Source organism: Lepisosteus oculatus, chromosome 18, assembly GCF_040954835.1.
Source record: "Lepisosteus oculatus isolate fLepOcu1 chromosome 18, fLepOcu1.hap2, whole genome shotgun sequence".
NCBI lineage: Eukaryota > Metazoa > Chordata > Actinopteri > Semionotiformes > Lepisosteidae > Lepisosteus > Lepisosteus oculatus.
The window spans coordinates 9,889,652-9,904,937 of record NC_090713.1 but is presented as its reverse complement, the minus strand read 5'-3'; the positions used below and the strand labels follow the sequence as shown (position 1 = coordinate 9,904,937).

The 15,286-nt window shown below is 40.8% G+C and overlaps 1 protein-coding gene and 1 gene segment (V, D, J or C); one reads left to right on the top strand and one right to left on the bottom strand.

The window, feature by feature from the left end:
- The window catches only part of LOC138223976 (Ig lambda-3 chain C region-like), a 46,339-nt gene that overhangs the window by 18,703 nt on the left and 12,350 nt on the right, over positions 1-15,286 (bottom strand).
- LOC138223950 (uncharacterized) lies at positions 562-10,101 on the top strand. Its single transcript, XM_069180129.1, has 5 exons — positions 562-641; positions 840-1,176; positions 7,166-7,178; positions 9,510-9,588; positions 9,764-10,101. The coding sequence occupies exons 1-5, from the start codon at positions 572-574 to the stop codon at positions 10,099-10,101; spliced, it is 837 nt and encodes a 278-aa protein (XP_069036230.1). The 5' UTR covers positions 562-571.

Below are 15,286 nucleotides of genomic sequence, written 5' to 3'. Positions count from 1 at the left end.
TTCTGTTAGTACTAAGATACAAGGACTAAAATTATCTTTACTAATTAGTTAACTGAAATATTAGACTGATGTTTGTTTCAGTTCTCTCTATGAGCGAAAAGCCTCAGTGTGCCCAGCAGTAGAATCGGTGGCATCGTTGTCTTGTGTGTGTCCGTGACTGAAAGGGCTGAACAGTGGCTGATCCACACTGTGAGTCTTAACTAAACACAAAAGTAATTGGCATATGCTGAATTTCATCAGAAACAATGGACTATATTTTCAAAAAAACATGAGGTACAACTGATAAGTTCTTTTAGCTGTAGTGATTCCTGGAATATTCATGTGATAAAGATACAAAAACCTTGTTTTATTTATCATTTAGAATGATGCAAGACCAGATTCCAGCAGACATTTCTTCACAGACCTCAGTGCACAAACTGTGTTTACAGCTCATCTTGACTAAAAGTCCTGCTCTATTAAGTGTAACAATTTGCATAGAAGAGACACTTTGCATTGGCAGCACATGCTTCAGTGCTCTGGGAGTGTTTATAGCCCTGTGAGTTAAACACTTCATGACTGAGAGCTGCCCTTCATGGCAACAGAACCCACAGCAACAATGACCTTCATCACCATCTTCATCTGGACACTTGTCTTCTTTCACGGTGAGCAGCCATTAAATTAATGCAAAGTAACACAATGCAAGGAGATTTGCAATGTAATTTTATATTATCTTTTCAAACTAGAAACTGGATAGAAAGGTTTGTAAGGTGATAGCACAAATCTGTAATAGGCATTTCAGGAATTTTTACATAATCAAATTGTATTTCTAGTAAGACATTTACTTGTTTATTTTGTTCCAGGTTCCAGTGGACAGGTTACCGTGACTCAGACTCCATCAGTGACATCTGTTCTCCCTTCACAGACAGTCACTGTGAGCTGTAAGACCAGCAGTTCTCTGGGTAACTGTTATTGTGGTAGTAGTAGCTCAATAGGCCCCTGTCTTGCTTGGTACCATCAGAAAGCTGGAGAAGCTCCCAAACTCCTGATATGTGGAGCAACATATCGTCAGTCTGGGATTCCAGGTCGTTTCAGTGGCATTGGATCTGGGACTGACTACACTCTGACCATCACTGGAGTCCAGGCTGAAGATGCAGGAGATTATTACTGTCAGAAGTATGGCAGCACTCCTCTCACACAGTGATACACGTCTGTACAAAAACCTCCCTCAGCTCTACAGGAGCTGCTCTGGCTCATCAACAGGAACCACAGAGGACAGAGGCTGGGAACAGCTGCAGAGCTGCTACAACACTGAACAGAACTGAGTTTATTTATAAATTTTGTGTAATACAGTAAGTGCATATAAAGAAGTTGTAGATATATTTAAGTCATCATCACTATGGAATGGAGCAGGCATAGGACTCAGGGAATGGGGTTGAACAACACATTTATTAACCAGAACCGGGGAAAGGGACACACACAGGGACAGGGGTTACAGCACTCCACCTATACTAACACACAAACACAAAGGGAAGAGGTTGTCTCCCAGCCTTCATCCCACTATATACAGTCCCGTAGTCCCGCCCCTCAGGCGCTGTTCTTAGCCCACCTTGCATGCGCATGACAAAAGCGCCCCACGTGGCGCTACAATATTAATGTTAAATAATTCTAATTTAAAATTATCAAACAGCACCTGTACAGTAGAGCTGGGGGAGGTATTTGTACAGACATGTATCACTGTTTAAGAGGGTAACTGCCATACTTCTGAATATGTATATTTAAGTAGATATATTTAAGTTACGAAACATTAAATGTTATGATATTGAAAATTACCAAAAAATCTGCTAATTAACATTTCGCTTATAAATGCCATCAGAGAAAATATTTCAATACATATTTAGCATTGCGAAATGTGTATTTTTTTATACTGTAATACTTATTGTCAGGTTGAAATCCAATCAACTCCATTTATAAAGGCAGAGCTCAGAAGCTATTGTTGAAACAGACGGGTTACAGTAGTTTCTAATTGATCAAATGAAGTAGGAGCAAGGAGAAACTGAAACTATGGATGTTTTTATTTCAGATGTGTTTATCGTTAAACAGAACAACAGCACAGACTGTAGTTATTATATCAAACCAGTAGAGGGAGACAGATCATGTCAGTGTGTCGCCTCTGTACCATTTTCTGTATTCTATAACAATAATAATAATAATAATAATAATAATAATAATAATAATAATAATAATAATGATAATAATAATAAAAAAAACTTTATTTTATATAGCACCTTTAAAGGTGGCTTCTCAAAGCGCTTTACAGAATGATAATAACAATAGATAAAAAAATACACAAGATAAAACACTCTCTGATATCCTTGGGAAGAGAATTCCAGAGCTTGGGGGCATAACAGGAGAAGGCCCTGTCACCCATACAATGTAGACGGGCTTGGGGGACAGTAAGGAGACCAGAGTTAGAAGAATGAAGGTTGCAAGGTTGGGAGTCGGGCGATAATAGTTCAGATAGGTACTGAGGTGCCAAGCCATGCACGGAATTGACCGGAAGCCAGTGCAAGGACTCCAGGATAGGAGTAATGTGATCATTTGCACTAGACCTGGTCAGGATTCTGGCTGCTTAATTTTGGACATACTGCAGGTTGTTCAAAGTAGATTTAGATACCCCAGCAAGTAGAGCATTACAGTAGTCAATTCAAGAGAACACAAATGTTTTGATCAGCTTTTCAGCCACAGTTAGTGATAGCATAGGGCGCAGTCTAGCAATATTTCTGAGGTGAAAAAAAGATGTTTTGACAATATGCTGCACATGTGGATTGAATGTTAAGCCAGAGTCGAATATAACCCCAAGGTTTTTCAATTTAGATTGAAGATCAAGTACAGAACCATCTACAGATAGGGTTACAGGACTGGCTTTACGAAGTTGATGGTGGATGCCAATAAGCATGACTTCAGTCTTGTTGCAGTTAAGATGAAGGAAATTTTGAGTCATCCAAATTTTTATGTCAGAGATGCAATTAGATAGAATAGAGACAGCCACATCAGTGTCAGGTTTGGTATGGATGTATATTTGAGTAAAGTAAGCGTAGAAATGAAAGCTGAGGCCATGTGATCTTAAAAGCTGACCAAGTGGAAACATGTAAATGCTGAAAAGCAAAGGGCCCAGTATTGAGCCCTGAGGAACACCAGACTTAACAAGACCAATTTCAGACCTATACCCATTAAGTGAGACAAAGTAACAGCGATCAGTGAGGTAAGATTTGAACCATTTGAGAGCAGTGTCAGAAACTCCTTTGACCAGGGCAGTTTCTGTGCTGTGAAGTTGACGGAAGCCAGATTGGAGGGGTTCGAAAAGGTTGTTTGTCATGAGGTGGTTATGTAACTGAAGTGTGACAGCAGGTTCTAGAATTTTTGCAAGAAAGGGTAAGTTGGAGATGGGGTGAAAATTGTTAAGATTGTCGAGAGCCATGTTAGGCTTTTTTGGCACGGGGGTAATGGCAGCAGTTTTGAGGACCGCTGGTACAGTGGTGCAGTACAGTTGGTACAGTTGGTACAGGTACTATTAACCCTATTTGCATTATTTCTTCTGGGAAAATAATTTCCTGCTTAACATCTACTGTATATTTTACAAATACCCTTACAAATGTTAAACTAGGACACCCTCTAGTCCGTTGTAGTGTTTATTGGGTGGTTATTTAAAAGAAAAACTTGGGTTCAGCACGTGTGCATATGCCTCTGCTTTGCTCAATCAGAATCTCCGCTGATGTAAACATCAATATCCCAGAGAGAACAAAAAATAAAGATTCTTCTGGGAAATGTAGTGGAGTAAAAGTACTGTATTTTCTAAAGCAATATTCTTTAGTAATTAAATAAAAAATAAATAAAATAAAATACTTAAGGACAGATCTCAGAAAAATGTACTTAAGTAGTGTAGTGAAGTAGTTCTAATTTGTTACTTCACACCCCTGGTCTTTACAAGGGATTGGATTTTTTTTTATGGTATGTTCTGCCTGGGCTTAAAGATCTCTCAGAGCTGGAAAAATGCTGTCTCTAATCTGAATTAAAGCTCGTCACCTTAGAACACTTTTTTGGGCTCTTTTTATGCAGACATCATAAAATGAATCACAGAAATAATTGTGTTTTCTTCTATGTACTGTAGGTTCTCTTTGAATTATGTTTGTCGAGTTCAACTCATGCACCACTGATGAACTAGAGGAAAACTCAGAAAATATTGCATCTGATCCATCAGAAGCAGAATTTAGAATTTAGAAGCAGTTGTGTCCGATTCAGACAGTAAAAGCTGCTGCTTACTGTATCTTCTTTATAAGCTTGCTGTGTAAACAATTTCTCAAAAAAAGGAAACATTGCATACTGTATGTGCATACCAATATTAAATAAAATATGCATTTTGACAATTCCTAAGTCAAAAAAAGAATTCACTATTTAGATGTATATAGTCCCAACAGCAACTGCACACCAACTACACAAATGTTGAAAACTGACCAACCTGCTCCACACAACAAAAAACAATCACCTTGTTTAGCATTGAGAAGAAAATGTCTCTTTTGGTAACAACTTTAATGTCTAATTACCTTCACATTTAAGAAATACTGTTTCCTTTTATTTTTATAAGTTGTGAAAAATATAACTTCCTCCTGGCATCAGTTTGATCTATTTTGTGTGAGGATAACATAAAAAAGTTATCGTTTGTTTGTTGTTAATTTGAATAAGTTGCTTCAGTTTTTGTTACTTGAAACAATATAATAACCCAGTGTAGCTGTCAGAAGCAGCTGAAAGGAATGGAATGGTTTCCTCACCTGTAATATCTGAGCCCTTATTAGAATGAAAATTAGATCTGATTTGTTGATTTTATGGAGGGGGATCCTTACCTGAAGCTTGAGAGCAAAACATGTGAAGAGTTTCTTATAGGTGAATGTTTCTAGTGACATCAATTGAAAGACCCTCTGTGTGTGAACAAGGGTTGTAAAGGCTCTGAATAAAGGCAAAAAGATTCTGGTGGAGTAAATGAGCTTTCAGGAACAGAAGCTGAAGCATCATCATATCGTAAGGATGAAGGTGACTTTAACTGTTCAGTATGACTTGGGTGAACTGGAGTGACCATTCTTAATAATGCCAAGATCTTGAGTCTGAACACAATACTAATGGAATCAACTAAACGTTTGTATTATATCTTGTTGACTATGTATCTCTTTACTTATATTTTACTAACTCTGTCTCAGGATGTCTGGTTTCAAAAGATAACAGAGCCACATGGTGTCTTAATGCATAGCTGCCATTGTTCTCATGGCAAGGACTGAGTTACCTCTCCTGGAATACATGATCTATTCAGCAGAAGGGGCTGCTTGTCATGCAAGCCAGCTTTAAAGAAAATATATGTACTGGTCAGCTTTCTAGAATTACCATATATAGCCAAAATGCAAGCAGAGAGTAATGTGGGAGTGTATCTTGTATCATTTGTTTCACTGTATAAAAGAGCACTGTAAGCATTGTCTTTTGAGTCTTGCATGCAAGAGCATGACTCCCATATGCATATGAAATAAAGATGACTTTCAACACCCAGACTCTCGGTTGATGCCTTTTGTTTGGCACAACAATACTGTATATTGATACGTTAGACACAGACAGATAGCTTTTTCATTTGGTCATCTTCTTGATAATTCTGTACGTAAGAGAATCAAGATGGAGAATGTTTCTATCACAGATAAGGTTTTTTTACATTTTTATTTTTATTTTATTTTTTACATATCAACCTGAGGGCTTTCAAAAAGTTGCTATGACATCAGAGATCTGCATTTAAAACTGAGAACAGGAGTTATTTATCCAAAGAGGAAGTAATCTTTCCGGCTGTGTTGGTGAAGCCAACACTCTGGTTTCTTTCAAGAAACAGCCACGCGAGCTTCTCAGATCACTGAGATAATAACAACCAAACAAGCTCAACGTGCCCAATGGCCACCTCCTCTAGACTACTGACTACCCCCTAGCAATTCATAGGTGCTTCATCCTAAACTCCGTACAGGCTGTCAGATCTCCCTGAGCCACCAGTGGACCCACACACAGCATAGGATTCAATACAGGACATTGCTTTTGTTCTTAAATCTTCACAGGTGGTGAACCATACTGTTTGCAAATATAGGTATCAGAAAAACAGAAGCTGCAGGAGAAGCAAAAGACAAATTTAGTGGTTTTTGTCAGCCCTTTGACACTGATCTCAAAATTCAACTGCCAAGTTAAGACAATGGTGATTTTAAGATGATTAAACAAGAGCAAAGGACACAAAGTGAAAGTCTAAAATCAGCTTTATACTGTAGCCAAACCAACTCTTTACTGATTAGGCTTGTTAAGAATTCTTTGTGGTACAAAAGACAGAGATACAAAGAAGAAATAACATAACATCATCACTTTATTAACCCTTTACAACTTCTTGCATTAGGAATTGTCTTTTTCGCATACCCCAGCTTGCTCTCCATCTATCAATAAAAAATACAATGCAATGCTACATTCACATTGCAGTGAAAATAGAGGTTCAAAAATTTAACAATACATAGTTTTATATCAATGTTGAGTTAAAAGCAATTATAGCAGCTCTGTAGCTGCTCTCAGCCTCAGTCATCTGTGGTTTCTTTTAATTAACCACACCTTCTCCTGTTCAGTAGAAAGAGGTTTTTGCACAGGTGTGTACTGTATCAATATATGAGATGGAAGCTAAAGCTCTTGTGACAGTAGTAATCTCCGTTGTTTACTGTCTACAGTATGTAATTTGTGTCTATGTGTGCTCCACAATGAGCTGTCATCCTGTCCAACCTGTATCCTGCCTTGCACCTGTTGCTTGCTGAGATAGGCTCTGGCTTCCTGAGACACTGAATTGGATGAAACAGTTAGAAAATGGATGGAATTATAGCAGTGAAGGAGTGAAGTGTTGAGATGAGCACCTCTTGTTGCCACTGTTGTTTCTTGGAACTAAGCAGCAGCTCTGTAGGTTCTGTTTTTCTCAAAAGGTTGGGTTTGTTTGAATCTCTTTATTATTAAGAGAACCACAATGTCACCTGTCCCAGACTCGGCTGGTTCAGGACGCTGATAGGAGGCCTATGCCCTCAAGCCGCGGACTTAGGGGGTCTTGGTGGTAGGTGGTCCTATGGGCGTCTGTCTTCCAATGCAGAGCCCAGAACAGAGTGAGCGTCTGGAACGCTGGAACAGGGAGCAGGTGCACAAAATCATCTAAAATGTGAAAGAACCAGAGCGCTGCTGCGACCCACTATGCCTTCCTCCAATTTTTTTCTAGATCTCTTCGTCATACCTTCTCTTCCTCCCTGGGCCACTTGCCCGCTTCTCTCACTAAACCAGCATTCTGTCCCCTGCTCCCGGCTCTCACTCCTCCTCCCTCCCAACCTTTGTTCTCCCGCTACTTTACCTTTGCCTACTGCCGTGTCTCTCTCACACCTGAAGAAGGCTCCACGGCCGAAACGTTGTGTTCTCTTTCTTCTTTTTTTCAGCATGGAATAAACCTATTACTTGTTCCTTTGCAGCCTACGCATGCTGACGAAGCTACCCACCTGAACTACTACCGCCTACAGCTGCTGCGACCCACTATGCCTTCCTCCAAATCTTTTTCTAGATCTCTTCGTCATACCTTCTCTTCCTCCCTGGGCCACTTGCCCGCTTCTCTCACTAAACCAGCATTCTGTCCCCTGCTCCCGCCTCTCACTCCTCCTCCCTCCCAACCTTTGTTCTCCCGCTACTTTACCTTTGCCTACTGCCCTGTCTCTCTCACACCTGAAGAAGGCTCCACGGCCGAAACGTTGTGTTCTCTTTCTTCTTTTTTTCAGCATGGAATAAACCTATTACTTGTTCCTTTGTAAGACTAATGTATGTAATGTAGTAGTATTGTTCACTGTTTTCCCAGGAAGAATTTGTCAGAGAGACATGCTGGGGCTGAGTAACTGACACTAGGCCTGGATATTGCTGTTTGTTCCAGAGAGGAGCTGAGTAGAACCAGAGGAGAAATTAAATACCGCTTTGGGATTAATGAGAAGATTAGAGTTATCATGAGCAACCGTTAAGGATATGGAATAGATCAGATATGATACTAAGCCTTCCTGTAAATTGTAGGCATTCAAGGTCTGTTCTCTGCACAGTGTTGTTGTGATGTGTTGGGATCTATAAAGAGCCTCAAACTACAATACAAAGTAATTTAGATTATTGCAGAAAATAAAACAACAGAACAAGTACCATATTCATAATGTTCTTGTTCATTTAGTGTGGAAAGTTGTTTAAGACGTGAAATGAACCAAGATTTGTTTGTTTTGTCACAGAGTACCTGAGAGTATGTGCCTCTACTTATGTCAATCGCTCGGGTATAGTGCTAGAAATCACTTAGAAGTTGGGGGTTATGAATAATTATTTCACTTATTGACTTAACCTCTCAGTCAGGTCCTGATTTTCACCATTTTCATAACCCCCCCCCCCCCACCTTTGCCATGATGTTTCAGGCAAAAAAAATCTTCAGGAAAAACATACCATTCTTCTGCTTTAATAGTAGTTTCCATGTTCCTTCTTTGGAAATGGAGCTTATTGAGTGGCAATTTGGCATGAAACAAAATATATCACAAGATAAAAATAGACATTTAGAAATGCAAAAAAGCTGTTCAAATATTTTAATGGCAAATATTGCCTATAATGTTAATTGTAATGTTAATTCACAACACTGTGCCCACTGGACTCTGGACGTAAAATGATGATGAACAACAGATTATTATAAATATAATAATTAAAATTGTGATAAATATGTTTGAATTTATGTGCCTATATTTCCATTTCCAAATATCTGGGAACAGGACTCTGGAAATGAAATAGTAGCAAATAATGAATTAATGCTTTCTTGCTATAAATATGTGTGTATTGATTTGCCTAATAAAACATATTTGCTACATTTCCATGTATTTCATATTTCTTTTTTTAAACTGTACCTATTAGTTAATTAGTTGAATGTTATTCTAGACTGATTTTTGTTTCAGTTCTCACCTTGAACAAAGAGCCCCTGTGTCCCCAGCAGTAAAATCTGTGGCATCAATTGTCCTGTGTGTGCCAGTGACTCTGAAAGGGCTGAACAGTGACTGATCCACACGGTGAGTCTTAATTAAATACAAAAGTAATTGGCATATACTTAATTTAATCAGAAACAATGAACTATATTTTAAGGAAAACATGGGGTAAAACTGATGACAATGTTATTTTAGCTGTATTTACTCCTAGAAATTTCCTGTGATAAAGATGAAAAAAACCTTGTGGTATTTATCATTCAGAATGATGCAGGACCAGATTCTAGTAAACATGTTTTCACAGACCTTTGTGCCCAAACGGTGTTTACAGCTCATCTTAGCTAAAAGTCCTGATCTATCAAGGAAGACAATTTGCATAGAAGAGACACTTTGCATTGGCAGCACATGCTTCAGTGATCTGGGAGTGTTTATAGCCCTGTGAGCTTAACACTTCATGACTGAGAGCTGCCCTTCATGGCAATAGAACCCACAGCCACAATGACTCTCATCACCATCTTCATCTGGACACTTGTCTGTATTCAAGGTGAGTAGCAATTAAATTAATATAAGATTTGCAGTGTACAGACATTTTATATTATGTTTCCAAATCTGACATTATTTGCCAGATAATGAAACACATGTATTATAAGCATTTCAGACATTTTAAATTGATTAAAGTATATTTCTAGTAATGCATTTGTTTGATTATTTTGTTTCAGTATCCAGTGGTCAGATCACGGTGACTCAGACTCCATCAGCGGTATCTGTTCTCCCAGCACAGACGGTCACTTTGAGCTGTAAGACCAGCAGTTCTGTGGGTTCCTGTACTTGTGGTGGTTCAAGTCGCCCCTGTCTCACTTGGCACCATCAAAAACCTGGAGAAGCTCCCAAAACCCTGATCTGTGGTGCAACAGTCCGTCTGTCTGGGATTCCAGAGCGTTTCAGTGGCAGTGGATCTGGGTCTGACTTCACTCTGACCATCACAGGAGTCCAGCCTGAAGATGCAGGAGATTATTACTGTTTGAGTGTACACAATGGTCCTGTGTTCACACAGTGAAAAACAGCCGTACAAAAATCCCCTCAGCTGCACAGGAACTGCTCCAGTTCTTAAACAGAAATTATTACTGTGTGCAATATACCAGCACTCCTCTCACACAGTGATACATGTCTGTATTGAAACCTCCCTCAGCTCTACAGGAGCTGCTCTGGCTCATCAACAGGAACCACAGAGCACTGAGCCTGAGAACAGCTGCAGAGCTGATACAGGTGGACAGTGTCATCACATCATGTACTGATATATGTTTTTAAACATTCATCATATAATTGTAAACCATACTTTAATCATGTCTCTATTTCCACCACTCTGCCTACTTTCCACCAGTTTGTTAAGTGCCTGACCAGAGAAAACAAAACACTGGACTTATTATATGCCAATGCTAAAGACGCATATAGTTCCACAGCCCTCACCCCCTTGGCAGATCAGATCACAACCTTGTCCTGGTTACACCACAATACAAGCCTATTGTCCATGCCTACTTGCGACCATGAGGACTGTGAGGAGATGGTCTCAGGAGGCTATGGAGGATCTACGTGGTGCTTTGGAGGCTACTGACTGGGATGTGCTTTGCGAACCACATGGGGATGACGTAGACAACATGATGGACTATGTCACTGACTACATTATCTTCTGTGTTGACAACACCATCCCCACCAAAGACATACACTGCTTTCCCAATAACAAACCCTGGGTCACCAGTGACCTGAAGGCTCTTCTGAATGACAAGAAAAGAGCTTTTAGGAGGGGGTACAAGGGAGAGGTCAAGTGTGCACAAAGGGAACTAAAGCAGAAGTTAAGAGAGAGCAAGGATGCATACAGGAGGAAGGTAGAAACAAGCTGCAAAGGAATAGGGTGAGGGACATATGGAGCAGCATGAGATAAATCACTGGCTTCAGACAGGCTGAGGGTGTAAAAGAGGGGAACCTGGAGATGGTCAAGGAGCTGAACCAGTTTTTTAACAGGTTTCGATTCAGGGTCCTCTTTGGCTCACCACCCACCCACCCACAGCCACCTAAGCCCTCGCAGCTGCAACTGCCTAACACTTCCTCCATCCAAAGGAGCTCGTGATAGATTTCAGGAGGAAAAGGGTCCAACCTATTCCTATCTACATTCATGGGATTGGCGTGTAGATAGTGGACTCATACAAGTACCTGGGAGTGCACATCAACGATAGACTAGAATTGTCTAAGAACAAGGCCATCTACAAGAAGAGTCAGACCCGACTTTACTTCTAGAGGAGGCTCAGGTCCTTCAATGTATGTAGTAAGATGATACATATGTTCTATCAGTTGGTTGTGGTGAGCGCCATTTTCTACGCGGTGGTATGCTGGGGCTCTGGGATTAGAGCAGGGGATTCTAACAGGTTGAACAGGCTCATCAGAAGAGCAAGCTCTGTCATTGGATCTGGCCTGGACCCCCTGGAGGTAGTGGCTGAGAAAAGAATGGTGTCCAAACTAGAGGCCATCATGGACAATGTCTCCCATCCCCTCTATGACATGCTTGTGGAAATGAAGAGCACGTTCAGCAATAGGCTGATCCATCCACGGTGCAACAGGGAGTGCTACAGGAGGTCATTCTTGCCTGTTCAACGCATCCACTTTGCGTCTGGGCAGAGGCAACATTGACAGTGACCTGTTTTTGGACTGAACAGTAAACTGTCTGCTACATCGGGTTTTTCCTTTTACAACCGTTTTTGTACAATATATGCTGGGGACTTTTGCAATACATTTATATTTATATTTATATTTATATTTATATTTATATTTATATTTATATTTATATTTATATTTATGTGGTGCAATACAACTTTTTGTGTACTGTTCTGGTTTGTTCTTTGTATGTTCTGGACTGTGAGTAACTCTTCTTAGTGCACTTCTCAATGTACTGATTGTACTGTATGTGTTGTATTATTATTGTATCATTCGCTACACTGTGCTGTGTCGACTGTGTTAAGCTGCTGTTGCACTGCAATTTTCCTTACAGGATCAATAAAGTATCTATCTATCAATCCTTGGGGAGTAATAGTGGAACACCCACAACTTGGTTGTTTTTGTTTGGTCGGACCTTTACTGCCTTCTTCACCTTACTGGCGGGCTGACACAGTCACAACAGAGGCTACTACTTAACCATGAGTCTTCCCTTGATTTGCACCTCAATGACTTATTATGTTTGGGAGCCTCCGTGCTCCTAAACTTCTCACATGGGGTCTACTCCAGTTCTCTACTTTCATCTCCCGGACCCTCCTGCTCCCTCTCTCACATGGAGCTTCTCCTGGTTCTCTCTCTCTTGGAGTCTGTCATGCACCTCAGGCTCATACAGGAGTCCACCTGCTCTCTTGTGCAGAGGTCTCGATGACTGTTGGCGGCTCACTCTCTGCCAGTCTGTCCTCAGACTTTGTGTCTCACTGTAGCCATTGACATCTCCTCCACCTGCGCCACTAGTCTGGGTCTCAACAATAACTTACTCAGCACTTGTACAACCCTCACTGCCTCACTCAGCTCTTGCAAACCCCATGTTTCATCTCATAATTCAACTGCATGTATCAGTGTTGCCCTCGCTTCTGTCACCACTGCATGCCTTCAACACAAGACTCTTCAATTACCAGCAACACTCTTTCACATCCTATCTTCCTAGAGTCAGTTAGAGACCAACTGTCAGAAAGGACCTTTCCATTACTCCACACGTCCTCCAGTTCACCTTCTGATCTTACACACTGACTCACATTTCACTCACATAAATCGCACACACAGCAGACATGTCTCTATCCGGGCAGCCCTTTTCTATCTCAAACTACAGTAGGCTATCTGTTTTAACCATCAAAGTCCCCTCTGGCACATTTTCATTATTCTCACAGCTCCTTCCAGGAAAAGATCTCCAATGCAGAACAGGCTCTTTAACAACTACAGATTTCTCTTAATGCTTTGTCCCCTCTGCGATTGCTGCTCTTACCAGGCCTCTCACTGGGATAGAATTACTACCCAATTCGTTTATTGCTTCTCTTTTCCAGCACACATCCACTAGCATTCTCCTGTTTAATGTATTATAAGCAGTTGTGACACCAACTCAGCTTGCTCATAGAAAGCTGCCTGCTTTCTGGACAGAAACATACACTACCATAACTCACTGCTGTAAAGGCAACTGCTGTATTCACATAATTTCTTTTGTCTTGTATTCTGCCATATTAGCACAAATATCCCAGGAAGTGGAGGATTTTGTCACGATCGTAAACCCCTCATCTTAAGGACGCTCTAGCCCTTACTTGTTTAGTGCTTATCTCCTGCACCTGCCTCCGGTTCTTGCCCCCCATGCTATAAAAGCCAGACGTTCCTGCCAATCTGGGCTCAGCTTTGGAAGATGGACGCCCAGAAGCCCGCCTACTTGCGAGTCCAGGAGCCACTTGATGGCATCGGCTTCACCACGGCGTCCTGACCATCTGGGTCTGGGACTGGAGCGTCTGGTCCCGTTACCCCCCTTTTATTCCCCCAACCCTTCACCAGATCCCGATCAGGCTTTTTACACTGTTTGTCTGTGTCTGCATGGATCTCCCGGTTTTGGACATTGGATCATTCTTGGATTTGCTACGGACTCTCTTGGACTTGTTTGTCTTGGACACACCCCCCTGAACACCAACGCACCTTGGACACACCCTCTGTTTTCCTTCCAGCCCCTTTGCATGCTTTTTTCCTTGTGTTTTCCTCACTCCTCCCCAGATTGTGCAGTCTGCATAGGGTCCTGAAAGAACACTTTGTGACAGGTTTGGTTACTAGTGTGGTGTTGTGATTGGATAATTGATCAATGTGCTGGCTGGATTACCCATAGCTGTGGTCTGTTTAGCGAGAGGTCGTTTATGGGATAGAATACGGTTGCTGGTGGATGTGACACTCAGCTTCAGAATAGTCACTCTCACTCCTGTCACTCAGAATGAGGTAGCCAGGGAGCTGCATTTACTTGCCAGTACCACATACACTCTAGCTCAGCTAACTCTTCTGTTTCACCCTTTTGTGCTCAGTCTACTGCTCCTTAATGTGCATTCTAAATGATAGACCCTGATCTCACTATCCCTCAGTACCGAGGCTAGGTCAGGACTGACTGGGCTTGTTCTCCCAGCAGGAAAGACAATTTGCTGTCTGTGTGTTAGCAGTGGGATTGAGATGCTACTGTTGTCTGGGCTTGTTCTCCCAGCAGGGAAATATCCAGTCTTCTCTTATATAAATTCCCCCAGCTGTGTCTTATTAGAGCAGAAACACTCTTTAGCTGTAGTAGTAATAAAGGCTGTTTCATTGACTTAATCAAAACACTGCTACAGTGGAGATGCACTAACATGATCAGTCTCCCTCTCGTGGTCTGTATTAATAATTGCATTCTCTGTTGCTTATTTTTCTATTTGATGATAAACACATCAGAAGGAGAAATATCCATAGTTTCAGTCTCTCCAAGCTGTCTTCATCAGTTTTTTATTCTAATAGATCCAGTCCAATCTAACATGTCAGAAACCAATCCTTCTGTTTTAATAAAAGCTTATGAGTTCTGTCTTTAAAAATAGTTGACTGGATCGGAACTTGATAAACAATACATATCACAGGATAAAAACAGACATTCGGAAATGCTAAAATGTGTTGAAATATTTCCTTTGATGGCACTTAATGGTTAAAATGTTAATTGGTATTATTTATTTTATTAGTAATTTTCAATGTTTTGGCCTTTTTAAGTTTAAAAATATAAAAACATCTACTAATTCTGCCTATGTATTTATTATACAATATGTATAAATGATGTACAAACTGAGCTCTGTTCAGTGTAATTGTCATACCTCTGCAACTGTTCTCAGGTTTTGTTGATGAGCCAGAACGGCCCTGTAGAGCTGAAGGAGGTTTTTGTACAGACGTGTATCACTGTGTGAACACATTCTTCCTATCAATATAGTGGTAACTCTGACAGTAATAATTTCCAGTATGTTTAGCCTGGACTTCAATGATGGTCAGTGTAAAGGTTGTTCCAGACCCACTGTCACTGAAATGCTCTGGGATCCAAGACGGGTGGATTATTGCCCCATAGTTCAGGGGTTTAGGAGGTTCTCCAGGTTTCTGATAGTACTGAGCAATACAGATCTACCATGAGCTACTATAATAACAGTTATCCACAGAGTGGCTGATCGTACAACTTGCAGTGGCTGTCTGTGCTGGAA